Genomic DNA, 23,695 nt, shown 5'->3' on the forward strand with positions numbered 1-23,695 from the left:
TTTATTTAGTGGCCTGGCTTAGCAATTCAACTCCAGTTCGTCCTCAAATCCCACCCTTAGCCCTACCCACCCTTGCTTAGGACCAGCCTTTAAAGGTCAGATTGGTTGGAAAGGCACAATACTAGTTCTGAGCAGTAGGTATTTTAAAATAATTGAAAGCAAAAATAGTTCATTATTGCATATTATTGGGTAATAAAGCACTTTTTCAATTTAGACTTATTCAAATGAGGCAAAAAGTGCTTTCGTTTAAAATAAAAGTTTTTCAGTTAAATATTGTTAAATTTAGTACAGTATTTGACTAAAATGACTTGTTTTGATTGGACGATTCGATTCGATACCTTGCATTGCAACATTCGTGATGGAGTTCTATTCTCAAGATGCAGCCAGCGCCGCTGACGCCGCCGCTTGCACGTCGCTTTTCGCGGGCCACACGGTGCTTCTGGTACGATATTATCTCCGTACACACTTCCCCACCTGCTCATTCAAGTTTGGCTTCGATCTTTCAAGTGTCTGCGTCGCAATCTACTGACAAAGTCATGTATCATTACTGCTTCAGCCAGCGGTCTCTAACGCGAACCTGGGCCAATTGACGCTGGACCTGATGATCAACACGCTGCTACAGAATGGTGGAGCTTTTGTACGTGCAACATGCTCTTCATCTTCGCTCGAGCGTCCTTCAGGCGCCCGTAAGAAGCCTTATACCTAATCAAACTTTTTGGCTCTTATTCCAAATCAGGACGTGGAGCTCACACGCGTTGGCCACCTGCTCAGCGAGGCGGCTCCTCCCATTGCCGGTGGTGCTGCCTTCGCTACACAACAGCCGAATACTCTGTGTCTCAATCTGGAGGGTGCGTTGCTGTCCTGAGTTCAATGATTGGAGAGTGGACTAACGTCATTGTGTACTGCTATTGCTACAGTGTATCAGAGCAAGGCGAGGAAGCTCACAATTATCCAGCAACGAGCTCCCGTGCTGCCGGTATGAAAATTGAACTGGGATCTTTACCTTAAATCCACATGAGATCTATATCCTGACAGACTTGTGCTTTTGATTGCTGTAGGGACGAGCTCATGCGTTCTCTCAAGAGTTGGTGGAGTGGGCGATTAAGAGTAAGGTGGCGACGCTTGGTGTAGTAGCCGGGTGTGATGACATGCTGCGCCACGATCCCAACATGATGAGGTTCGGCACAAAGCAGTATTTTATGCTTGCAAAGACTGCTGCTAACTTTCATGTATTGGTTCATGCAGTCGCCCCATTCGCACGATTTACTCGGCTGACGCTACGCAACTGGATGAAGCATTCTTGACTCGTTTCGAGGGGCTGACAACCAATACTGAAGGTGGCCAAGAAGCGACCGAGACTTCTGCTTCCTCATCTGCTGATCAGTGGAAGCCGATCCGCGGTGCCGGTCTTGCCCCACTGCTGCATGCGGAGTGCGATGAGCAGAAGTTGCCGTTCATCGCTTGGGTCATGCCGTGTGCTGAGGGCAACAACGTGCCGGACGCTGCTGCCATGACGACGCAGCTTTTCCGCTCTCTGCGTATCACACCCAAGCAGACTCCTGACCCCGTTGCGATGCCTAGCTCAATGCCGCAGATGCTTCCATTCGCGTTCCCACCTTCGTGGAACCAGCTCTTCGGGCGAGGCCCTGATGTGTCGCTGTACCTCTAATAGAGACTAAGCCTTGATGCCACTACAGATAGTCGGAGAAAAAATAGTTTGACGGTTCTCACGTGGTGCTATTTGATCGTGAATTATGGTTAGCGAGTCGAGTGCGACGTCGTGTGCAGTAGATACGATAGACTCAAAGCACCAAATGTCCACTGACGTTGAAAGAAGAGTCGAGTTCGTGCCTGCGCGGATTCCGACCCTAGTTTCATCTCATGTTCCCGCTTCCAGTTCGCAAACCACACAAGCTCTACAAGCAGACATGTAGGTATCCTGTCTTTATGATTTATTCAACGAACGCTGAGTGATTGTATGAACAGCCTAGAACTTGCAAGAGCGCTGGAGCAAGTGAATGTACAACGTAAGAAACTGCTGAGTAAAAGTGCTAGTCATCCTTCTGTGCGTCTGGAGCCTCTGGAAACGAAGCAAAAGAAGCCATCAACCAACAACAGTAAGTACGGCAAGCGAACGGTAGTTTAACTTAGCTAACCACGTCAGCGAGTAGGTTCTACAGACCTCGTCTTGTGCGACTGCAGCGAGGAGATCCGACCTGCAGACGAGAGATTCCACTTACAGCATGAGTGTCCCCATCGAATGATCCGCTGCATTCGACCAGGTTGTACTCAACTGTTTCAGGCTAAAGACCGTGAGCTGCACGAGCAACGTGACTGCAGATTCACTCGACACACTCGCCAACTTCTTCGAGATCGAGACGATGGAGATACTCCTGTTGAGTGCGAATTGTGTCATGAAACTCGTTTCATTATCAGGAAGCGCAATCTGAAGAGCCATCAACTGTACATGTGTGTGAAGCGGCAAGTGGCTTGTCGTTATAGTGAATGGGGCTGCGAGATGAAATTCCCACAACATGAGCAAGAAGTTCATGAAGCAACTCAATGTGTCGTGGCTGAACGAAGGAGGAAAATCGCTGCCGACGCGCAACTTGTGAACGAGGAAATTTTATGTGATTGGTGCCAGCAAAAAGTGAAGAAACGTAAATTACTCGACCACCAGGAAGACGAATGTTCTGAACGCGAGCGTCCGTGTCCAAACTCCGTCAATGGATGCAAAGAGTGGGTCCCTGTTGGGAAATTTGACGAGCACATTCGTACCTCCTGCATCGTGACGATAGAACGGAAAAATCTGGCAGCAAGAGCACGTGAAAAAAACTCACCCGTGACGTGTCCAGAGTGTGGAGAAATAGTTCGGTTGCGGCATCTCACTCGACACTTTAAAGATGAATGTGTCAGCCGTGTCGTTCCGTGTAAGAATGCTGCTCATGGCTGCAAAGCGCGTCTTCGATGGCGAGATCGACACTTGCATGAAGACTTTCTGTCATTGTCAAAAGACCGCAGCATGCTTCAGTTCAGCACTGGAGGAAACGCGTACATCTCAATCAACAGTACGAATCAAACGTCTGTTGATCTACCACCCCCGTGGACTGCCGAATTTTACGTTTGGATGGTCGACGCAGATGAAGAAATCCTGTCATTGCATAAAAGCAGCTTGGAGTTAATGGAAATTGTTGCTGTTCACACACGGGAAAACGCTCAGCGGCAAACTAAATCCGACAATTGCAAGAAGAAATTGAAGGAGTTAAAGCAAAAACGCAAGCGTAAAAACACTGATAAAACACAAGGAACGCATCTGTCTGGTGAGGAAATGGCAATCGCAGCAAAAGAACTGGCGGAAGATTTCAATAATGCAGAGAACGGATTGGTAGAGACTCGAAAGGAGATCGCGTTGGCTCAAGGCTGGATCGAGGTCTACATCGTCGAGGCTAAGCGCATTTTGGACACGGATGTGGCTGACGAGGACGCAAAACAAACACTCCTCACTGCGATTGTCGACCAAACTGCTCAGTTCTTGAACGAGAGGATGCTGCTAGTGCAATTATTACCAGAATCTCATCGATCTTTGCTAAGTGACTTGGAAGCGTGGGCCAAGCAGTTTACATCCAAAATCCCAACCAAAGAAGACAAAGCTGAGCGTCAGCGCAAAGTTGCAGAGCAGAATAACCTACTTAAGAAACGCAGTGAGTTTCAATCACAATTGGAGGCTTTAGATCCTGAAGATCCAGAGTCTCAGAGACTGCAACGCAGATACGAACGTGAGATCTCCAAAGTGGACGCCAAGTTGTCGCTCATATCGGACAGCAAACCGACTCAACTTCTAGAGCGCTGCGGCCGCCACATCATCGCGTCGAGTGTGAAGAATGTCATCTCTTTCGTATCTGGACCTAAAGGCGAGATAGTTTTCTATCGTCTATCGGGAAAAGCAGCAAGAGAAGTGAATTTCCAAGTTCGAATGGAACGGAATCGCTGGAACCACGTCGTGTTCTCTGCTGGTTCGAAAGAGCTCAGTCTCTTCCTTAATGGCGAACTCAAAGCCACCCGCAGCGGCGTATTCGACCTGCCTATGAGCAGTATCGGCACCAAAGAGAAGACCGAGTCATTCCAGGGTTTTATCCAAGAGATCCGCTACTGGAACGAGTGTCGTAGTATCCAGCAGATTCAACAGAACGGTGCGTCTATTCTACATGTGGCTAAGTGTAAGTCTCTCGTGGGCTATTGGACGTTTGAGGAAGGAATGGGCGACCTAGTGGACGACATGGCGTTGAAGCTGCCTCGTTCCTCTTGTTTTGATACAAACTGGGTCATTTACGACACTCCGGAGGTTCGTAAACGCTTCGGCATTCCACCCACGCCGTCACTGCGAGACCAAACGTGCTGCTTAGTGAACCAGAAGTTGAAGCTGCTGGCTCAACGCGCACGCGACCGGGAGCTGGACGTGGTGCCGTGTCGTCAGCACTGCGAACAGGCCGTCGCGTATCGGGATCTGGAGCGGCATCATCGTGTCGAGTGCGTACATCGCTTGGTTGTGTGTAAGGAGGTTGGCTGTGAGGCCTCGTATCGCTTCAGCAATGAGGCTGAGCACCTGCGGACCAAGTGCGAGCGTCACTTACTGCGAGATGAACTGGTACGTCGCTACCACGAGAGACGCGAACTGGTCGAGTGCGTCTTGAACTGCTCTGAGAGGATCCAGAGGCGATTTATGACGCTGCACTGCCACCAAGAGTGCGCTAATAGACTCGTCAAGTGTCCGTGGGAAGACTGCGGCACCACAGTTCTCGCTAATTTGTTGACTGGCCACTTGGAGAGCGAGTGCTGTAGTGAGACAAAGGCGACAAGAGAGGAAATGGTGGAGAATGGACGCCAAAGACTCAAGATGAAGGAAGAGAAGGAGAGTAGAGGATGATCAACCCAGCAATTGGACACTTTGCATTGCCGTTACGCTAGCAAGAAGCTGCATAGGAAGCTTAAGCCACCAGCGTCGAGGCCGTGGACGACTCGTACTTCCAGTTAGGCGAGAGCTTGCGGTTCTTACGGTAGTAACGAGCAAGACGGTGGATACGCGACTCGATCAGAATGAGACGGAACTTGGAGTCCTTGTCCTGACGGTTGCGCTCAAGGTGCTTGCGGACAGCCACAGCCTTCTTGATGAGCATGTACAGGTCCTCCGGCAGCTCAGGGGCGAGGCCTGATTAGAGATCAATAGTAAACCCGCGTACCCCCACGTCAAACGGAGAGGCAAAGCGCCATCGGATCCGTACGTCAGGTGATACCGAGCACGTCCGTAGGAGGCACACAGAAATTTACAGGAGACACGTCAGTCTATCGCTTATTATAGAAGATCAATACAATTCAGAACGCACCGTTCTTCTTGAGAACACGCAGCACCTTGGAGCCCGTGACGCTCTTGACCTGAGCGATGCCGTGCGAGTCACGCAGGATGACGCCGATCTGCGACGGGGTCAGACCCTTCTTGGCGAACTTGCAGATGTGGTCCTCCACGTCCTCGGCCGAGACCTTGAGCCACGAAGGCGGCGAGCGCTTGTACGGGCGAGCAGACTTGCTCATACCCTTGCCGTGAGAGTGCATGCGACCCATGGTGACTGGTGTTTGGAGTGCTTTGACTTGCTGGAGAGGAGATCAAAGAGTGATGGCGTCGATGGAATGGCGGCAACAGCAGACACGCCCAACCAACCAACGGTACCGCTGACGGAGGAGAGCGATTGGATGAAATGGATATTGTTACGCTAATATGATTGGTCGGTTCTTGATTGCTATACTGTATCCATTCTAAACTTGTCCGCATGTAGCCTATTAGTTCATTTGGTACGGCTTTTGTCGAATGGTAGTTTACCTGACTACCATTAAGCGACACAACATTTTTGACCATGGGCAACAGCGACGACGAGGGCGTGGCATTTCAGGCGAATGCGCTGAACGTGGTGGGGTCCTGGTTACTGGGAGGTGACGGTGACGATGTACAGGAGGAGGAGCAGCAACAACTGGAGCAGCAGACGCAGCGCCGCCCTGTGACGCTCTACCGGCCGTCTTCCGCTTCCTCTGGAAAGAGTCTACCGAGTCTTACGCGACCCAACGCCGCGAATGCCAATGCAGATGCGGCACTTACAGATCAGGAGCGCGAGATGAAGCGCAAGTTGTTGCGCAAACCACGGGGCAGTCGCGCAGAGGAGGCGGCAAAGGCGGAGAAAGAGGCGCAACAACAGCGCGAGGAGGCACAGGATGAGGAAGAGCAGGAACTCGTACGCCTCAAGACGCAGAGCGGCAAGGACGACAGGAAACGAAAGCGTACAGCACAGGACGAGCTGTTGGACAAGTTGCGCGAAGAAGCAGCCAAGAAGAAGGCTAAAAACTTAAAGCGTAAACTGCAGCTAAAGCGCAAAAAGCAGCAGCAGAATGGAATCGCCGCCGCCCACTGACGATGGAGAACCATCTTGTAATTTAATGACGACGATGGGGTTTGCACAGAATTCAAATAGTTTGGAGCTTGTCCTGACTGTGCTGCTTTGATCACGTGGCCTCGGTGTTTCCGCGTTTTATTCTCTCGACTGGCTTCAGTGTCGTGATCGCATCGCTTACAGCGAGAATTTAGTCAGCGCTGGCGGAAGTGCGTCGGAATGGGTTATTGCTGCTTCGTGACACTAGTGTTACTTGATGCTCACGCTTTGACTGTTCAGAATCAAGAGCTCATGGTGTAGCTATTGGTAGGCGAGTGATCCATGAGCCAGCAGCTCCAGGGTGGAGCAGTGAAATGCAATATACCTCGTCACATCTCGGCTTTATTTCCAAACTTACCCGTCAATTCAACGCCGTTTGCGCCTCCTCAAGCATAACTGATCGAGTTGGTATCTGCTCGACTTTGGCGCCAAGATGACGGCTCTCAATATTCTAGCGCGCATTCTAATCAGGTTACGGGTTTCTCGCGTGGTGTTTGCGTCGACGTTTGTGTATTCGCACGAGCTGATGCGAATTCAACATGTAAAACACTCTTCACAATGATCACTGGCCCCCATTAGGCGTATCAACTAAGGAAACACTGCACCCGAACACATTCCCATAACTCGCATGATGAAGAATTGCATGGACGATCAATACTGCACCGCTTGAAGAGCAGCATTCTCTGGTGGTGGTAGAAGATTTGGACTTCTCACCCGCAACTCTGAAACTTCCACGCCATCTAGCAGGATCGTCAGGTTCCAGACCTGGAATCATGTTGCCACACTCCACTGGCGGCCCGTTATGGGACTGACGAACTAGGAAGAGTTGTTCAGGCTTCCGAGGTTGACCACGAGCTCCAATGATATACCCACCCGTCTGGCTCAGCTTTGTCTACCGACTGAAAACCGCTCTCTACCACTTCCAGCAGAGACTTTTCACACGTTGAAGTGAAACTTTCCTTTTTCCACGGCCTATGATTGGTCCATATTCTATTCCTCCAATCACAGCCACCCATGTCAAGACAGCAGCAACTTCCACGACCATCACTCTTCTTTGGGGCGTGGCTTCAAAAAGCTGTATCTTCCCATAATCTTTTGCCTTCGTTGCTTGCCACTTTCCAATCCACCATCAACCGCCTGCTCCACTATCTCTCAACCATGGGCAACCTCTTCTCGTTCTCACTCGAAGCGCTCTACGGCAGCTTGGCCTCGTACTTCGGCAACCGCGAGAGCCGCATCATGATCATCGGTTTGGATTGCGCTGGCAAGACCACGCTGCTCTACAAGATCAAACTGGGGGAAATGGTGGTTACTATCCCCACTATTGGCTTCAACGTCGAGACATTCGAATACAAGAACATCAAGTTCACGGCCTGGGACATCGGAGGTCAGGAGAAGATCCGCTGTCTGTGGAAACACTACCTATGCAACAACGACGCCGTCATCTTCGTCGTGGATGCGGCCGACATCGAGCGCATTGACGAGGCCAAACAGGCGCTGCATCTGATCTTTGAGGCGGAAGAACTTGCTGATACCAAGCTGCTCGTGTACGCCAACAAGCAGGACCACCCCGATGCCCTGTCGGCGGAGGAGCTCCGAGAGAGAATGGAGCTGTCGGAAGCGACCAGGAACCCTACTCACGTGCAGGCATGTATTGCAACCACCGGGGAGGGGATATACGAAGGTCTCGACTGGCTGAGTAAGGCGGTCACGGGTGAGTTATCCTCGTAGATGACCGATTTGAGCTGGTTTGGGTTCTTCCGAACGCAGGAGTATCGTTTCCACCTTAATTGTACTTCGACGCAGTAAAAAAAACTCACACGTATGCAATACATTAGCGCTTGAATCTTTATCGTGCTTTATTCTGACAAAGACAATAATGTGGATTCTTCTATTTTGTGTTCAGGATACTCGGAAGTCACGCCATGTAGGAATAATGGTGGCAACAAAAAGTCAAGATACGGCAAGAGGACGGAACTACCCGTGCATTGAACACTGGTCCGGGTAACATTTTGCTGTATGTGCGTGGTGACACTCAAGTGACCGCGGAATCATTTCTACTGTCAACAAGATAGCATTAGCCCTATCATAGGTTACCGATGTAGGCAAACACATTGGATGCGGCAGCAGTCTTTGCTGTACCGGACAAATTTGAGTTACTACTTAGCAACTCACTGCTACAGTTGGTGGGATTCCTTGTACCACGGGCGCTACAGTGTAGTGCATGTACAGCTCCCGTCTGTACCAATACTAAATGCCTGCATGCAGTATGCTCTTGACGGCAACGTTGTATGCTCTTGACGGCAACGTTGAATCAAGCATGCAAAGTTGAAGTGCAGAGACTCTTTAACTTTACCCAACACAAATTACCCAAACCAAAACAGTGCACCGCTAAGTTGTAGAGTGGCTGTTGCATGTGACATGTGCCATTTCTTTACAAACGTCAAGTATAAAAAACGGTCCGGCATCCACGTGAATGCTAACCCAAGAATCGGGATCACAAGAATTGGGATCACTTTACCATTTGCTGACAAGCAGAATAATGAGCACACACACGGACGAGCAGTGGCTGGCTGAGGCCCAGCAGTGGGCAGAATGGGACGTGAACGCCGGCACCAAAGCGCAGGTGGAGCAGCTCGTGGCGGCCAAGGACGTGGCCCGCATCCGCGAGCTGTTCGGCAGTCGCGTAGCCTTCGGGACCGCCGGCCTGCGCGCCGTGATGGGACCTGGTCCCGCGGCCATGAACGACCTGGTGGTGATCCAGGCGTCGCAGGGCATTTGCAAGTATCTGACGCAGCAGTTTGGCGACCGGGCCAAGAGTATGGGTGTGGCACTAGGCTACGACCATCGCCAGCATGAAACACTCAGCTCCAAACGCTTTGCGGAGCTCACAGCCGCCGTGTGTCTGCATTACGGCTTCAAGGTGTATCTCTACGAGGGCTTCGTGGCCACGCCGCTGGTGCCGTTCTGCATCGAGCAGAAGGGCTGCGCGGCCGGCGTGATGGTCACAGCCTCGCACAACCCCAAGGCCGACAACGGCTACAAGGTTTACTGGAGTAATGGCAGTCAGATCATCCCACCGCACGACGAAGGTATCGCCAGCGAGATCATGACCAATCTGGCCCCGTGGAGACTGTACGACGACTCGCTCGAGGACCTCAAGAAGGCCTTCCCTGCTCTCATCGAGAACCCCAGAGAGGAGCTCACTGCGCGCTACTTCGAGCGGGCCCGAGCAAGTCTGTGCCGCTTTCCGGAGGCCAACGCCAACACGCCGCTTAAGATCGCCTATACAGCCATGCACGGTGTTGGCCACGCGTTCACGAGCCGCTCCTTCGCAGCGTTCGGTCACAAGGAATACGTTCCCGTGCAGGCCCAGCTTCTGCCTGACCCTGAGTTCCCCACTGTGGCTTTCCCCAACCCGGAAGAGGGGAAGGGAGCACTGCAGCTCGCCATGGAGACAGCTGAAGCCAACGGAGCGAGACTGATCCTGGCCAACGACCCCGATGCTGATCGCTTAGCAGTGGCCGAACGCGATCCGAGCTCGAAATCTGGCTGGCGGATCTTCACGGGCAACGAGATCGGCGTCCTGTTGGGCTATTGGGAGCTTGAGCAGTATCTACGCTTAAACCCGAACTGTGACCGCAAGCAGCTGTACTTTATTGCGTCGACGGTGTCGTCCAAGATGCTGCGAGCTGTCGCGAACACCGAAGGACTGAACTTTGAGGAAACTTTGACGGGTTTCAAGTGGATGGGCAACAAGACCGCCGAGCTGCGTGATGCTGGCAAGACTGTGTTGTTCTCGTTCGAGGAGGCCATCGGATTCTGCGTTGGGGATCTAGTGAAGGACAAGGACGGGGTAGTCGCTGCCGCTGTGTTCGCCGAGATGGCTGTCCAGCTCGAAGCCACGAAGAAGATGACGGTGGGCCAACACCTCAACGTTCTATACGAACGCTACGGCCACTTTGTGACGCAAAATCACTACGTAAAATGCTACGACCCCGTCAAGATTCGCGCTATCTTCGAGCGTCTGCGCAACAACGGGAAGTACTGGGAGAGCTGTGGCGACTTTGCGATTACTCATGTGCGTGACCTCACCACAGGCTACGACAGCTCCCAGACAGACAAACGCGCTGTGCTTCCTGTCAGCAGTTCGACCGAAATGATCACCTACACTTTCGCCAACGGATGTGTTGCTACGCTACGTACAAGCGGCACCGAGCCCAAGCTGAAGTACTACGTCGAACTTGCTGGTCGTGTGGGCCAGACACGAGAAGAAGTCACGCTGGAGTTGAGGAAGCAAGTGGAGCAGATCGTGGAGCTCATGCTGCAGCCAAAGGATAACGGTTTAGAGCTGCCACCTGCAGACAAGTAAGTATACCAGTTTCTAATGTACTTGTCATTGATAGCCTTTTGTTCTGTTGCTTCTTGTTGACCTCTTTTGGCTTTTGTAGAGAGTGTATAATTCATTTTCTGGCCTACCCTTGAGGGTGTTTGTTGATCTTCTGAGTGTAAATTGGTGGGGAGGTCAGCGTTCATGTGTATTCAACTGCTGGTGTCTTCGCTCGGTACTGCGAAGTACATGTCTTGCATCGTGAACTGCAGCGACGCCAGTCCACCCGAGGAGCTTCCTTCTTCGATCTCCGACGACGGAGGTGTGAGCACTCGACGGTTCTTCGCTTTTTTCTTCTTCATCTTCTGCGTCGATCCATTGACGTGAGGGGGTGCATTCTGATCAACTGGTCTGAAGCAAATCGTGTTCTTCACCTCGGGTATGGGCTTGGGTGGAGTCTCAGACAGCGAAGATGACATGGCCATATTGATACTTGCAGCCAGATCTAGTGGAGGCGGCACCTCTGGTGTAGTGGGACGACCGTCTCCGTGGCCATCAAAGACAGGAGAACCGCCAATACCAAAGTACGAATCCATCTCCATCACAAACAGTTGCTCGTCGCCATTAGCATAACCTTCAGGGGCCATCGCCATGGTACTGGCACTGAGATCTTGACTTGGGTTCGGACCCTTACGCTTGACTTCAAGAACTTGGCCATCCGGGTGGTCCTCGTCTATCGCTTTGAACGTCACCTTCGGATGGGCCCACAGCGGCAAAGATCGTTGAGCAAACGTTCTCAGCTCCCTCTTCGCACTTGAATCTCCACTGAGGCTGCTGTTGTTCAAGCCTGCGTGATCCTCAATAGCAGATGAAAGCGATTCCGACTTTCGCCGACCCGAAGCGAGCAGTTCCCACGACTTCAACTCCGTGACGCTCGCTTCAAAGCCAAACGACGACAGCGACGACTTGGAGTTCTTCGTTTTCGGGTCAGACGACGTGGCACGAGCGTGGTCAGCTTTGTGCTGGGACAGCGCAGTCACACGCATGTCGTACAACTTGAGAACGGAGTCGCAACAGGTCAGCATCTTGAGTCCATCAGGTGCAAATAGACAGCACAACCGCTGCCGTAATCGACGACGACGGGAGGCCACATCCGTGTCATTTTCGAAGTGCTGATGGCTGAAGTCTATGGCGGATGTGGCGAGGTGAGAGAGCAGAGCCTGCGACGCATCCAGAGCTGATTCCATGATGGTACTGCTGCGCATGCTCCCGGTCGCAGGCGGACTGTGGAATGCTGGGCCCGTAGGAGACGAAGATGAAGACGTGGACGACATAGACGAGGAAGATGATGTTGACGACGAGCGGGTTGTCCGCGCTTTGGCGGGAGTTGGGGTAGTTGCCTTGTGGGGAGCCACAGTTGAGACGGTGGGAATCTTGAGCTCATGACGGATCCGAAGCACTTGAGTCTGCGTCCGCGTCTCGAGTGCACGGAAGTCTGCATAGAAGTCGTTCACTTGGCGTAGCGGGAAGCCTGACCCCAAACCGTCAGCGTTGGATTCAGCACTCTCCACCGTGTTAGCATGTGTGTCTGCACTAATACGCGCTCCTTCCGGATGCAACGCGTATAGATGACTTGTGCCGTGAGCTGACGTGACATTGATCCATTTGCCATCTTGACTAAAGGCGATGTCCTGGATACTGGCGTGGGTAATTCCTCGCTGTAACTTGTACACCAACTGATGGTGAAGTGTTCCGGTTGATGATCCGCCAGGCTTGTTTACTACACTTTGCAACGGCGGCGATAATCTGTACACATGGAGGTTTTGTCCCTTGGTAGAGCTCGTCGCCAATAGCAGTCCCGAGAAATCCATCGACAAGTTAACCAGCGCAGTGGAATGACACGGAAAATTCGCCAACACACGCTTGGTCACCAAGTCGAGCACCACAACCCACCCTGGGTGTTTCTTTGACGCTGACGCTACTGCATCGTCGCTAGGTTTATGGGATTCCTTACTTGTAGAGCCACTGAGAGACGAGTTTCTTGACCGTCCAGAGCTGCGGCGTCCAGTCCCTGACGTCTGTGTGTGATGGTTGTGTAATCCATTGGTCGGTTTGCCCGGAGATGACGACAAATACGGCGCGATGGTGGCTCGGCTGAATTCTGACAAGTAATACAGTCCTGAAGCCACATTCTGAGCCACGTCGATGGCCGTGTAGGACGGAGAAGAGCTGTGGGACGCGTCACGAGCCTCCACAGCCATGCCACCGCTAACAAGAGCTTCAATAGGAACGTCGTCGAAGTCCGAGTCGCTGTCTCCTTGACCTGTCAAGGTCTGTTCTCTTCCATTAGACTGCGTTGTATCACTGCTCTGTGCGAATCCTGGATATGCCAGCCATCGTGGTCCGAGAGCCATAGCAGGAGACGCCGTGATGATTGTCTGTTGTAATTGAAACGTGGCCAAGTCATAGAGGAAAAGCTCCCGTGTCTCGCAGAGTACAGCCGCTGTTGTGGAGTTAGTCTGCACGTCCAGCACCAGAGAGGGTGAGGGCGGCAATCTGTGCAGCAGTTTCTGCTCGTCTAGAGCCAGCACTGAGATTTCTTCACGTCCGTCGTCTTCATCCTCAGCTGTTGCAGACACAAAATCCTCGTCCTCGTCGTCACTCGAGAGCAGTGAAGAGCTCCTTTCCGACACAAACAGAGCTCCTAGAGCCAATGCTGAGTCTGCCGTAGGCTGTTCGTACAAGTGGAAGAAGCGGACGCTGGAGAGCCGCGCTGCGTCCTTTTGGGGGTCGATGAGCAGCTAGAAACAAGCAGAACCACAATGCACATTGCGTCGTTAGATTGCGACGGACATTGACACCAATTCCAAGGGGCTAGACGCACCTGCACAGGCGAACAGCTCTCACGTGACGCACTGGAGCCGTCGAGGCGATAGATGCGCCAGTCGGAGCGCGTACACAGCAACAGGAACGAGCGGTGGCGCACACGCTGGACGGCGCAGAAAATCACTTCCAGAGATCCCTCGGGGGCGGATGAGAGCGCGCTGGACGCAGCAGAGTCTGACGGAGACGATAAAGCAGCCGACATGTCGCTGGAGCCGCGGCGGCGAGAGGTACGCGCGCTGGAGCGACGCGTCGGGCGGGTGGAAGTCTTCATCTTGAGTATTGAGCCGAAGCCTTCTTCGGAGAAGAACACCTTCAACCTCGGTCGGGATTGGCGGAAAAAGGTGTTCTATGATTGGCTGAAAAATTAAATTGAATCTTTATGATGTGAAAGCCGGTACATGTCACTATCAAGCGGGAATTTAATGCCTCTGTTGCAGGAAAAGAAGTATCGTCAAGATGAGCGTGGAGACATTGGGGTTGGTGCTGAACGACGGGCACGGGCTGCTGCTCAAGGCGGAGGGAGACCTCGCGTACACGGCGCGTGACCAAAAGAACGGATTCTTCACGTGTATCGCTGAAAAGGCCATCGATCTGGGACAATTCGCTGAGGGGGACGACGACGACGCGGCCGAACCGGACGAGGATCAGCCACTACCCACCGTGCGCCTGGAGACGAGCAGGCGCTCGCTGCTGATCGCCAAGTTCGAGACGGGCGGACGTGAGCGCACGCTCGTGGTGTCGAAGCCTCGAGGCCACGCGAATACCGAGTGAACAAGAATTTAAAGAAGGGGAAGAGGAAATATGCTAAAAGTTTGTTGTGCTTATTATCAAGGGTTGTTGCTTGTCATATACCTACGGGGTAGTGTGTCGGTGTGTTACTGGGGACTAATTATCGCTCTCGACTGAATGTTCGTTCTCCTCCTTCTCGTGCGTCTTCTTGTGTCGAGCAAAATTTGAGACTTGTGTAAACTTCTTCTGGCATCCCTCGTACGGACACACATAGGGCTGGAATCCTGCGTGCATCCAGATGTGTTCCTTTAGTGACACTGAGTGCGCAAAACTCTTCCCGCAACCGTCGTAGTGGCATGTGTAAGGCTTGATACCGGCGTGTGTACGTTCATGAGCGCGCAGATTCGAGCTGTGTGCGTATCTCTTCGTGCAGCCAGCATATGAACACTTGAGCGGCTTCTCACCCGTGTGTGTTCGGATGTGGTTCTGGAGCTCAGAACGTCCACGGAACTGCTTGTTGCACGTCGGACACTCGTGCTTCTTACTGGGCTTTACACGCGACTTGGTTACCTTCGGTTTGGAATACATCTCCACCTGTTCCAGGAACTTGTTCTGGTTCTCATTGTTAGTGATGGCTGTCATCTTGGACGTGTTCATCGCCAGAGTGTTGGTCAAGTGCCGAACGGTATTACTATTGGACGTGCCAGTCGCTGCACTTGTGGCCGTCAGTATAGTGCCACCTTGTCGATCTTCATCGGTAGCTAGACTGATACCAGTTTGGTTGAGCGATTTAATGTATCCATCCAGCTCAATCATCGAGTCTTTAACGTAATCGCTGATAGCCCACACCGTATTTTCGTTCATCTGGCCCAAATCGAACGCGTAGCCATCGTCATCGATCTGACGAACCGTATCCGGCTGATACTTGCTGATCACGTCCATGAGGCCACGCAGATATTGACTAGGAAGCATCGTGATCTTCTGGACGAGACGCTGCTTATCGTAGAAACTCATGGGCTTGACGTTGTCCGGGTACATGTAGTCGCCCGTTGTGGGGTCCATGTACTTAGTATTGCCACCAGATCCCTCTGCAGTAGTTGTAGAGACAGTTGGAGCAGAGCCTTGGCCTTCATTGTCGGTAGTTGCTTCAGCACTATCTGCTGTCGTGGTATCCATACGTGTATCACTTGTACTGGGCACACCAGTAGTCGAGATACTCACGGACGAGGGCAGCAGCGAGCTGATGGAGAACTGACTTGACGTGCGCTTCTCCAGCACCGCGTTCATGGACGGAATGGGGCCCAGACCACCGAAACTGTCGACATCTCCCAGCATCCACGACGGATCTTTCTGTAGACTCAGAGCCACATTCGGATAGCTCTTCTGGGCGTTCTCACCCGTGTTCTCCGTAGCCGACTCATCCAGCACGCCGTCCTTCGAGTCACTGTCGGTCACAGCAGCGGACGCGCCTTCTTCGTTGAGTTTCTGACGCTTAGTGGGCGGCAACGCGCTGTTGCTAGTGGAGGACGACGATGTGGTGGTCGTGGAGGCAGCAGAGACCGCAGTTGATGCGGTGATGGTACTGCTCATAGTCTCGTAGTTGGGTGTTTTTGCTGGGATCTCTTGACGCTGTTTTGACGCTTGGGGCGACAGATTAGGCTTATACGATTCCTCTCTTCGGTACTAAGGCGATGAGAGCCCTTGCAGTCGCTAATATACGCACAAGGAGGCCGCTGGTGCGCGATTCGAGTCGCAATTACAAATTCAAGAATGCAACAAACATTCGCCCCCTCCCTCTTCAAAGTCCTTCACTCTCCACCCAAGAGAAAACCTGTGATATTGAATTGCTTTATAAAGGTTTCGGGGATGGATGTCACGATAAATCCCATGATCACGTCAACATCACTAAAAATGCAAATGGAGCTGAGGTAAAGCCAACGCAAAGTCAATTGTCTAGCGTGCATCAGTCTGTACTAGGCAGCCAGTTGAGTATTGCTTTCCTAGCTTTGCATTCATAAGTCGTGACCGACGACCGAGGGGCGACGAAGCTATCAGATATATCGCTACTGGTAGGATTTCACCCCCTTTTGTCTAAATCGATTATGCTGAGTTGACCAATGAGAGCGCGCCAGAGTTGCGCTGGCTCTGAGTGATGGTGCGTTGAAGTGGGTACATTCAGCACTTGAAGTGATTTCAGTGCATTGCTCAATATCCATCCAACCTGGTGGACGAAGACAGATTGCTGCAGTCGTTCTGGATCTTTACTTTGACATGCTCCCAACAAAAGAAGACACGAACATCGAGCGATACTGAGGGCAGTTCTGCGTTGCTACATTTACAGCTTCAATGAGGTACAGGCGTGTTGCAAATCGTCCAATGGCGCCTTATCTTCTTGTCGAGCGTGGTGAGCAATGAGCAGACTCAGTTTTTGCCAAGGAGCGTTATTTCCAGGCGATACCTGTACGTGTAGTAGCCATTTGCTCAAGTGAAGCCCCTCAAACGTGTGCGTGTTGTGGTGCACTAGTAGCCATTTAAGCGCTGTGCGTTCGTGCTGCGTTGTCAAGCATTTAACCCATTGATAGTTTCCAGCAAAGAATCACCGTGCCGTTGTTCTGGAGATGTCACAACAATTGCAGACTCGTTGCAATGCCCACTTTTAGCCTGCAACTACCGCGGCTGTTTCAGAATTGTCACCAAGGCGGATGCAGCACATTTCGTAGTAGGTAGCTGCAACTGCGACGACGCGGGTGTATTCATCGCTGTAAGTAGTTGGGCAAAAAGCTGACAATGGGTGAGATCTCGTCGTCCGAGTGTGCGATCCAAATTGTCGGGAACAACGAGAATCCACCATGGCCTGGTGTTGAATTCAAGCCGCTGACAAGTGGGCAGCTCCTCCTGAAAACTCGTCGCAAGTCCGACCTGCGGCTGCGCGGACTGTTAGATGGCGCTGACGATGATGATCAGGACGAGCAGGACGCGGGTGAGCACCCAGGTCGCGAGTGTTTCCTATCCAAGTTCCTGGCGGCCATCATGACGCTGCTGGTCTGCGGCTTCATCTACTTTGTGGTGCTGCAGTGCTGGCTGGTCGAGAGCTAATCACTCGCTGTCTAGTTTTGCTCGGTTCTGCACTGCGAGCCTGTGCGCCGGCATCTCGGCTGGCAGTGACGTGCCGACGTGCTCTCATTGTCAATATCCTAATCTAATAATCAAGCGACGATCGATGCTGGAAACCTTCTGCCAGCAGGCATTGCAGCTGTCTTCCTCACTTGGCTCTCCTTCGTCTCGTTGTCGCTGTCGTCGGGTGGCCACAGCCATCTGCCGCTCTCGTCCACGCCCATGCTTCTCTTTAGCTCGCTCTGTTGGGCTCCTGCCACTCCTATCGCCGGCGCGCAGCATATCATGGAGAAGCGAGCGAGGTGGGACCGAGCGGCTGGTGAAACGAAGACTCGCTCACTTCCCCATTATCCACGTCGCATTGCTCAAGCTGCTCAGCTCGGCCGTTTCGCGAATATCTCTGCTTAGCACACCTGTGTATCTATCTTTGAGCCGGACAAGTCCAGCGCAACCGCCGCTAATAATTTCGCTGCGTTGCGTTCGCCTTCTCCACCAAACCAACTCGAGCAGCTAGCTCCAACGCACCCAGTAGACAATTCGCCTCCTGTTCATCGGTAATCCACTGAAATACACCACCACAGATGACTCGCCAAGGCTACCTCATTGTGCATGACAAGCGCGCCCGCCCTACCGTACGCTACCTGTCGCTAGAAGACGGATTCCTGCGCCAGTACGCGTCGGCCGAGTGCACCAAATGCCTGAATGAAGTACGGCTTTCAGGCTGCAAGATCACTGTCAAGGCACAGAAGCGTGCTGACGGCGTGCCCAATAGCTTCTACCTTGAAACTCGCAAAGTGTTCGTCAAGGACCGGTCCTACACTCTGGGCAACGTCGAGCGCATCGAATTTAGCGCCTGCAGTGGCGAGGACCGTCAGGATTGGGGCAAGGCGCTCTTCTCCTGGCAGCGCTACTATTGGCGCGACCCAGTGGCCACCTCCCCCGAGAACGAATCGAATGCCAGCGAGACTCGCCTGCAGCTCGAGCAGATCATCGCCAAGCACTTTGTGCAGAAACCCCCAAGCGGACCCTCGATCTCGTTCGCAGCAGCCAAGCAGCCCATCTCGTTCCTGCGGCGTAACGCGTACACGCTGCGCCGCTCGCTGTCGCTCACCATGACGTCCGCAGTCACCAATGCAGCTAAACCCGAAAGTGACACGGAACCGACCGACTGTGTAAAGGACAAGGTGGCGCTCGTCAAGGTGGAATGCCCAGAGGCCAGCCAAACCAAGAACAACAATGTCTGCGAAGCCACAGCAGTCACACCGCACTATTTGCCTCCGCACCTCGACCGCGGCAACAACCAGGAGGCACACTAGATGCCGCCGCCCAGTATTTTATGTCTCAATAGCCTAGAACCATCATACCAACAGCATTTATAATCTATCAGAATCCCGCAACACTTTTATTTTTTTAGCCTGCAGATCTTTGGCTATCTTGGTCGAGAATGAGAATGGTGACGCTGACTCAGCGCGGTTTGAGTAGAGCTGCATGCATCAAGCCCTTTGACAAGAGAAGGACATCAGTAGAAGCCCGCCTCAGGCGAGCCACCATGCCAGCGGTAAGAACGGAAAGCTATGACATGAAAATTCACACTTTATTGACTTAAAACAATTTTCTCCCTTCTTCTCCACTACTTTCTAGACCAAGCGCTCGTTCTTAACTACAGCGCTATTAGCCTGCTGTTGCTCCTGCTGTTGCTGTTGTTGCTGCTGCTGCTGCTGTAGTTTCAGCATTTGCTTCTTCTGGCGCAATTTCTGTGGCCGCTTATCGCCAAATAGCGAGCGGAACCGCGATCGCAGCTGCGATGCAGTGAATTTGGCCAGTGGCGCATACTCGTCGACACCCGTGCGACCCGTGGCCAGCATCTCCCAGCATACTTTGGACAAGTGGCGGCAACGAGGGTCCTTGACGGCGTGTTCAAGCTGTCGGATGTTCTCGTCACTCCAAGCATCAATTTTCACGGGATTGCTAGCCGGCAGCTCGAATTGACGCAGGTACGCGTTCTGCAACTCGGCAGCCGTGAATTGAGTCAGAGGCGCGAATCGGTCCTCCTTCATGCCGCCTGTGGCGAGCACCGACCAGTAAATCTTCTTGCCGCGACGGCACGGGTTGGGACGCGGCAGGTTCACTGCCTCGTACAGCAACTGCAGGTGCTCCTGCGGGAGCAGACGCAGCGGCATGTTGGGCGGGACGGGCGACGACACCCCACCGAAACTCATACGGTTGCCGAACACATCGGCGTTACCCATGAGATTAACGTTCTCACGGCCAAGAGTCAACGCACCCGGCGCCGAGTAGCGCTGTTGCTGTTGCTGCTGCTGGATCCTCTCGGCCTCCGTCGGCTCGATCAGTGCCTCCAAGAAGCTGTCGTAGGCCTGCACGTCGAACTCGTTCTCGCGTTGGATATCCAGCGGCTGGAGCAGCGCACTCGACGATCCAGCAGTGTACACGTTGGGGCCGTGGCTGCCGTACTGGTAGCTGGCAACTTGCAACTGTTGTTGCTGCTGCTGACTGATGGCCGCCTGAACGCAGTGCACCATGAGGCGACTGTGGCCGATCTTGAAGACGGAAAGAGCACGCTGGTCGTGCAGGATCAACTCGAGGTCCCGCACAGCCGAGTAACCCAGACGGCACAGATACTCAGCGTACTCGAAGGTGCTGGCCTTGGGGATGCCGCAGAGCTCCATCCACCGCGATACCGTGTAGGAGGGCGACAACACGCCGGGGCCCTGGAATCGCCGGGCTAGGAAGTCCCGGTGAGTCTGCTGCCACACGAGCTGGGCATCAGCGATACCGGCGTGCTGCAGTTCGCTCACAGCCGCGAACGCCAAGGCGAGCACCGAGTCGAATCCGTCCTGAGCGAGACGCTGCGTGGCCAGTGACAGAGCCGCCGAGTCCTGCGCGAGTTGGAGGCTCTTGAGGAAGGTGAGCACGTCTTCAGTGGAGACGGCGGACGCGTAGCTGTTCGAGTAGCCGGTCGACACGGCTGGATAGGTCATGGCCGACGAGGTGGTGGTCATCGACAGCGGGGCCGAGGGCAGGACAGCGGACGGGGCGTTGCTGCCGACCTCGAAGCCGGCGAAGTCGAGCTTGAGGTCCCCCGGAGTGGGGAAGGACGCGAGCGTGTTGCCCGCGGATGGAGACGACGGAGCCGACGGTCGCTGACGCTTGCGGTTGCGCTGCTGGGCGTCGCTGTCCAGTGGTGTGACGGTCACGGCGGCGTTGAGCTGTTTGAGTTCGGGCCAAGACGAGAGCCCTGCGCTGGCAGACGAGGGCGCGGACGACGACGGGTCTGCGACGGCGACGTCTTGGAGCTCGCTAGTGCTGTTGGGCTGCATGAACACCTTGGATATAGCGCTTAAAATCTGTCGATCACTTGGTGACTGGGACACTCCTTCCTTCTCTCGCTCGGCGGCGCCTTCGTGGCGAGCGTAGCTTGCACGGCTCGAGGCGAATCGGATTGTGGACCTGGCGAAAAGCGGTCAAGCCCGAACGCTGTTCATCCATTACCGTGGCTATGCATCACGCTCAAAAACTGCATCTCTCGAAGCGCGACCAGAGAAAGGTCCTGCACATCCCCCTCGAACGAAGTATTTACAACGCTAGCCGCGCAGTGTCGACGAAGAAGACATCCGCGCGTCGATCTTCAGAGGTTTCTTCACTCCATCGAGGCCGGCCCAAAGCACTCCGTTCGTGTCGATTCAGTGTTGCAGATAGCGTATAATGCTGTAAGCAACAACCTCAATTGCAGCCTTCACTTGAGAAAATGATAACGCTCCAGATGGATGCCCCGTGACGGACAAGGCAGCTGGCACGGGCAAGTGACACACAGCGCCGTCACCCGATGTACGTCGGCAGCAGCGCTCGCTGTCCATTGATCAAGATACTTGTCCGTAGCGGCGCACGCTGAGAGAGAAACGATTCAGCCGGTGGCTTGTAGCATAGCGATCATCCTGCGCGGCGCATTGCTCGACGTGCGCCATTTATTCGTGCGGTGTTTTCCGGCCTACTGTACTCTCGTACAGTATGTGAACTGAAGTGACCGCAATACCGCGACTGTTGATATTGGACCTAACAACCGTGATGGCGGCCTTCTCGCACGAAGACCGGGTATATCTATCCCCACCGCGGCGGTCAGCAAAAGCCTCAGCATAACACCACGAAGAAAGCCTTCTTGCCGCCTACAGTGCATGTAAGGAGAAGGCGTTGGCGGCGGCGCGGCGTAAATTACAGCGCCTCCCGTCTCTACGCGGCACGTATCAGGCGCCCGTCTTCGGCGCCGGCTGCACGGTCACAGCCAGAGCGATTGCCGTGGTGAGCTAACGGAGCGCTTCAACGCTTGAAGCCTGCGAGTAAGTCGCCAGCTTGGAAGCATTGCTTGAAGCAAGCCTTGATCCCCCAGTCGCTGCGACTGGCAAATGCAGTGCCTCCCACCAGCATTTTCCTCCATCAAAGTTAATAGTAAGCCGATTGGCTCAGTGCTCTCCAGCTTCGGGCTGCCATTGCGGCCACCAACAGCGGAAGATACCGCGTCAAACGGCGCTTGGCGAGAGTATCTGCCTCGAGCGGCGCGGGAAGCAGGCTCTGGAGGTACCTTGGGATACGGGACGTGTCACGAGCTCCGCTAGCGCTTCGCTGCAGGCACTTAAAGCGAGGGTACCGACCACCAAGGCGGCGAAACGATTGCATGGCTTCGGAGGCCAGGGAACCAGTGCAACGACAACAGCTTCCATGCGGTACAGTATTTGGTGACGGTAACAGCTCGGACGGTCTCGAGGTCCTCGACGATGAGGACATTTGTGCGCTTCGTCAATGCAGAGTCGCCCACGACTCGTGCGAACCTCGGAGGCCGCCACCGTGGCAGCCACGTTCGACTCCACGTTGAAGTGCTTTCCGGGAAAGCGATCCACACTGAGAATCAGCTCCGTTATCCGTATTGTTGGCATAGGGCAAGTGGCGACGTTCATATGTAGCGAGGATGAGCGGTCCAACCTGAACTCCAGGTCTCCAACGAGCCGAGTGGAGACCCGACGGTGTTTAGACGGCGGCGTGATTGGATTGCCCCAGCTGTACAGCTCTTCAACGCTAACCGGGCTCTTCTATCGCCGCGCACTCATGATCAGATCGCGCGCACAGGCACCGTCGCAAGATATGTGAAGTCGCCAAAGCCGGGCAGCAAATGCCGTTTGTGCGAAGAAGACAGCGGCAGCCGTTTGGTGAAACGCATCCCCACGCTTCTTTAGTCGCGCAACATGCAACTTGATTCATGTATGGCATTCACGAGTAGGGCCATTTTGCGATGCATTTCACAGACACCTTTCCGAGTCGGTCTCGTGTGTAGTAGTAGCCCAGCAGTACGAATCAACTAAGCCTCGCCTTCTCAAATGTGGCCCAATATTTGTCTCGTCTGCCATTTCGCTAGACGGTGCTGTACTAATCGCGCCAGAGACGGGACGACGAGGGCCGTTCGGAACTCACAGCGAATTGAAGCGTCCGCTACAGGCGCTTTCTCTCACCGCAGGTGCCATGCTCGACTTGTGGCAAACAGTTTACGCTTCCGAGCACGCATCGATTGGCCGCTTTAACGGATTCGCAACGGTGTGCTTTTTTTTTAAACTGCGAGCAGCGGTGGCTCGAGGACGGTTTTCAAACACTAGTTAGAGTCGAAAGGAGGCACGAACTCGCTTAGTTATGTTCTCGAAGTGTTGCTGTCGACGATGTTCGATGGGATTTCTTTTAATTCGATATAGCGCCAAGCGGTTCTTACCAACCGTTGACTAAACAGTAGCGGCTACGCTCGCGCTGCAACTTACTCAATGTTGTTGGTAACCAGCCGAACGTCTTAGTGAGAGTCTTATACAACTGGTGCAGTCGCCGCTCGTACATGGTTTAAATGTGCTGTCTTGCACCGCACTGCATACATGGAATTAATTACACAGTAAATGTATCCATAACTTCCAACGCAAAGATTAACTTCAGACAGAGATTTTGTCAATACACGTACATGTATATATTCCTGCTTGATTGCCGAATGCTCACATGCGACGAGGCTGTAGCAAACGAAGACCAAGCTTCTTTTTATTTTGCAAAAACGCGGCCAATTCCCGATGTGGACAATGCAAAAGATGTCACCTCAAACCAAGCAGCTCGAATTTTAATTTTT

At 53.3% G+C, this 23,695-nt stretch overlaps 13 protein-coding genes across 13 annotated transcripts; 9 read left to right on the forward strand and 4 right to left on the reverse strand.

Annotated features, from left to right (window-relative positions):
* Positions 1–358: 358 nt before the first annotated feature.
* PPTG_09130 (hypothetical protein) lies at positions 359–1,669 on the forward strand (the record flags this gene model as incomplete). Its single annotated transcript, XM_008904001.1, has 6 exons — positions 359–442; positions 557–637; positions 737–848; positions 918–976; positions 1,059–1,177; positions 1,246–1,669. 6 exons carry the CDS (start codon positions 359–361, stop codon positions 1,667–1,669), a joined length of 879 nt encoding a protein of 292 aa, XP_008902249.1.
* Positions 1,670–2,260: 591 nt separating this feature from the next.
* Positions 2,261–4,924, forward strand: PPTG_09131 (hypothetical protein; the record flags this gene model as incomplete). The annotated part of the gene is made up of 1 exon (XM_008904002.1): positions 2,261–4,924. One exon carries the CDS (start codon positions 2,261–2,263, stop codon positions 4,922–4,924), a length of 2,664 nt encoding a protein of 887 aa, XP_008902250.1.
* A 61-nt stretch (positions 4,925–4,985) lies between these two features.
* PPTG_09132 (40S ribosomal protein S13) lies at positions 4,986–5,616 on the reverse strand (the record flags this gene model as incomplete). The annotated part of the gene is made up of 2 exons (XM_008904003.1): positions 4,986–5,206; positions 5,382–5,616. 2 exons carry the CDS (start codon positions 5,614–5,616, stop codon positions 4,986–4,988), a joined length of 456 nt encoding a protein of 151 aa, XP_008902251.1.
* Positions 5,617–5,827: 211 nt separating this feature from the next.
* PPTG_09133 (hypothetical protein) lies at positions 5,828–6,940 on the forward strand. Its single transcript, XM_008904004.1, has one exon. The coding sequence runs from the start codon at positions 5,907–5,909 to the stop codon at positions 6,453–6,455; it is 549 nt and encodes a 182-aa protein (XP_008902252.1). The 5' UTR covers positions 5,828–5,906; the 3' UTR covers positions 6,456–6,940.
* Positions 6,941–7,518: 578 nt separating this feature from the next.
* On the forward strand, positions 7,519–8,367 carry PPTG_09134 (hypothetical protein). The gene has a single exon (XM_008904005.1). The coding sequence runs from the start codon at positions 7,632–7,634 to the stop codon at positions 8,202–8,204; it is 573 nt and encodes a 190-aa protein (XP_008902253.1). The 5' UTR covers positions 7,519–7,631; the 3' UTR covers positions 8,205–8,367.
* A 606-nt stretch (positions 8,368–8,973) lies between these two features.
* Positions 8,974–11,000, forward strand: PPTG_09135 (hypothetical protein). Its single transcript, XM_008904006.1, has one exon. The coding sequence runs from the start codon at positions 9,016–9,018 to the stop codon at positions 10,843–10,845; it is 1,830 nt and encodes a 609-aa protein (XP_008902254.1). The 5' UTR covers positions 8,974–9,015; the 3' UTR covers positions 10,846–11,000.
* PPTG_09136 (hypothetical protein) lies at positions 10,786–14,038 on the reverse strand. Its single transcript, XM_008904007.1, has 2 exons — positions 13,688–14,038; positions 10,786–13,604 (listed from the first exon to the last, which is right to left on the reverse strand). The coding sequence occupies exons 1-2, from the start codon at positions 13,958–13,960 to the stop codon at positions 11,016–11,018; spliced, it is 2,862 nt and encodes a 953-aa protein (XP_008902255.1). The 5' UTR covers positions 13,961–14,038; the 3' UTR covers positions 10,786–11,015.
* Positions 14,039–14,066: 28 nt separating this feature from the next.
* PPTG_09137 (hypothetical protein) lies at positions 14,067–14,687 on the forward strand. The gene has a single exon (XM_008904008.1). It carries the CDS (start codon positions 14,146–14,148, stop codon positions 14,458–14,460), a length of 315 nt encoding a protein of 104 aa, XP_008902256.1. The 5' UTR covers positions 14,067–14,145; the 3' UTR covers positions 14,461–14,687.
* Positions 14,490–16,506, reverse strand: PPTG_09138 (hypothetical protein). Its single transcript, XM_008904009.1, has one exon. It carries the CDS (start codon positions 16,006–16,008, stop codon positions 14,575–14,577), a length of 1,434 nt encoding a protein of 477 aa, XP_008902257.1. The 5' UTR covers positions 16,009–16,506; the 3' UTR covers positions 14,490–14,574.
* Positions 16,507–17,205: 699 nt separating this feature from the next.
* Positions 17,206–17,514, forward strand: PPTG_09139 (hypothetical protein; the record flags this gene model as incomplete). The annotated part of the gene is made up of 1 exon (XM_008904010.1): positions 17,206–17,514. One exon carries the CDS (start codon positions 17,206–17,208, stop codon positions 17,512–17,514), a length of 309 nt encoding a protein of 102 aa, XP_008902258.1.
* A 599-nt stretch (positions 17,515–18,113) lies between these two features.
* Positions 18,114–18,848, forward strand: PPTG_09140 (hypothetical protein; the record flags this gene model as incomplete). Its single annotated transcript, XM_008904011.1, has 1 exon — positions 18,114–18,848. One exon carries the CDS (start codon positions 18,114–18,116, stop codon positions 18,846–18,848), a length of 735 nt encoding a protein of 244 aa, XP_008902259.1.
* Positions 18,849–19,105: 257 nt separating this feature from the next.
* On the reverse strand, positions 19,106–21,719 carry PPTG_09141 (hypothetical protein). Its single transcript, XM_008904012.1, has one exon. The coding sequence runs from the start codon at positions 20,868–20,870 to the stop codon at positions 19,170–19,172; it is 1,701 nt and encodes a 566-aa protein (XP_008902260.1). The 5' UTR covers positions 20,871–21,719; the 3' UTR covers positions 19,106–19,169.
* On the forward strand, positions 21,661–22,905 carry PPTG_22473 (hypothetical protein). Its single transcript, XM_008904322.1, has one exon. It carries the CDS (start codon positions 22,345–22,347, stop codon positions 22,687–22,689), a length of 345 nt encoding a protein of 114 aa, XP_008902570.1. The 5' UTR covers positions 21,661–22,344; the 3' UTR covers positions 22,690–22,905.
* Positions 22,906–23,695: the final 790 nt, after the last annotated feature.

The sequence above is a fragment of the Phytophthora parasitica genome (genome assembly GCF_000247585.1).
Source record: "Phytophthora parasitica INRA-310 unplaced genomic scaffold supercont2.17, whole genome shotgun sequence".
NCBI classification, from domain to species: domain Eukaryota; phylum Oomycota; class Peronosporomycetes; order Peronosporales; family Peronosporaceae; genus Phytophthora; species Phytophthora nicotianae.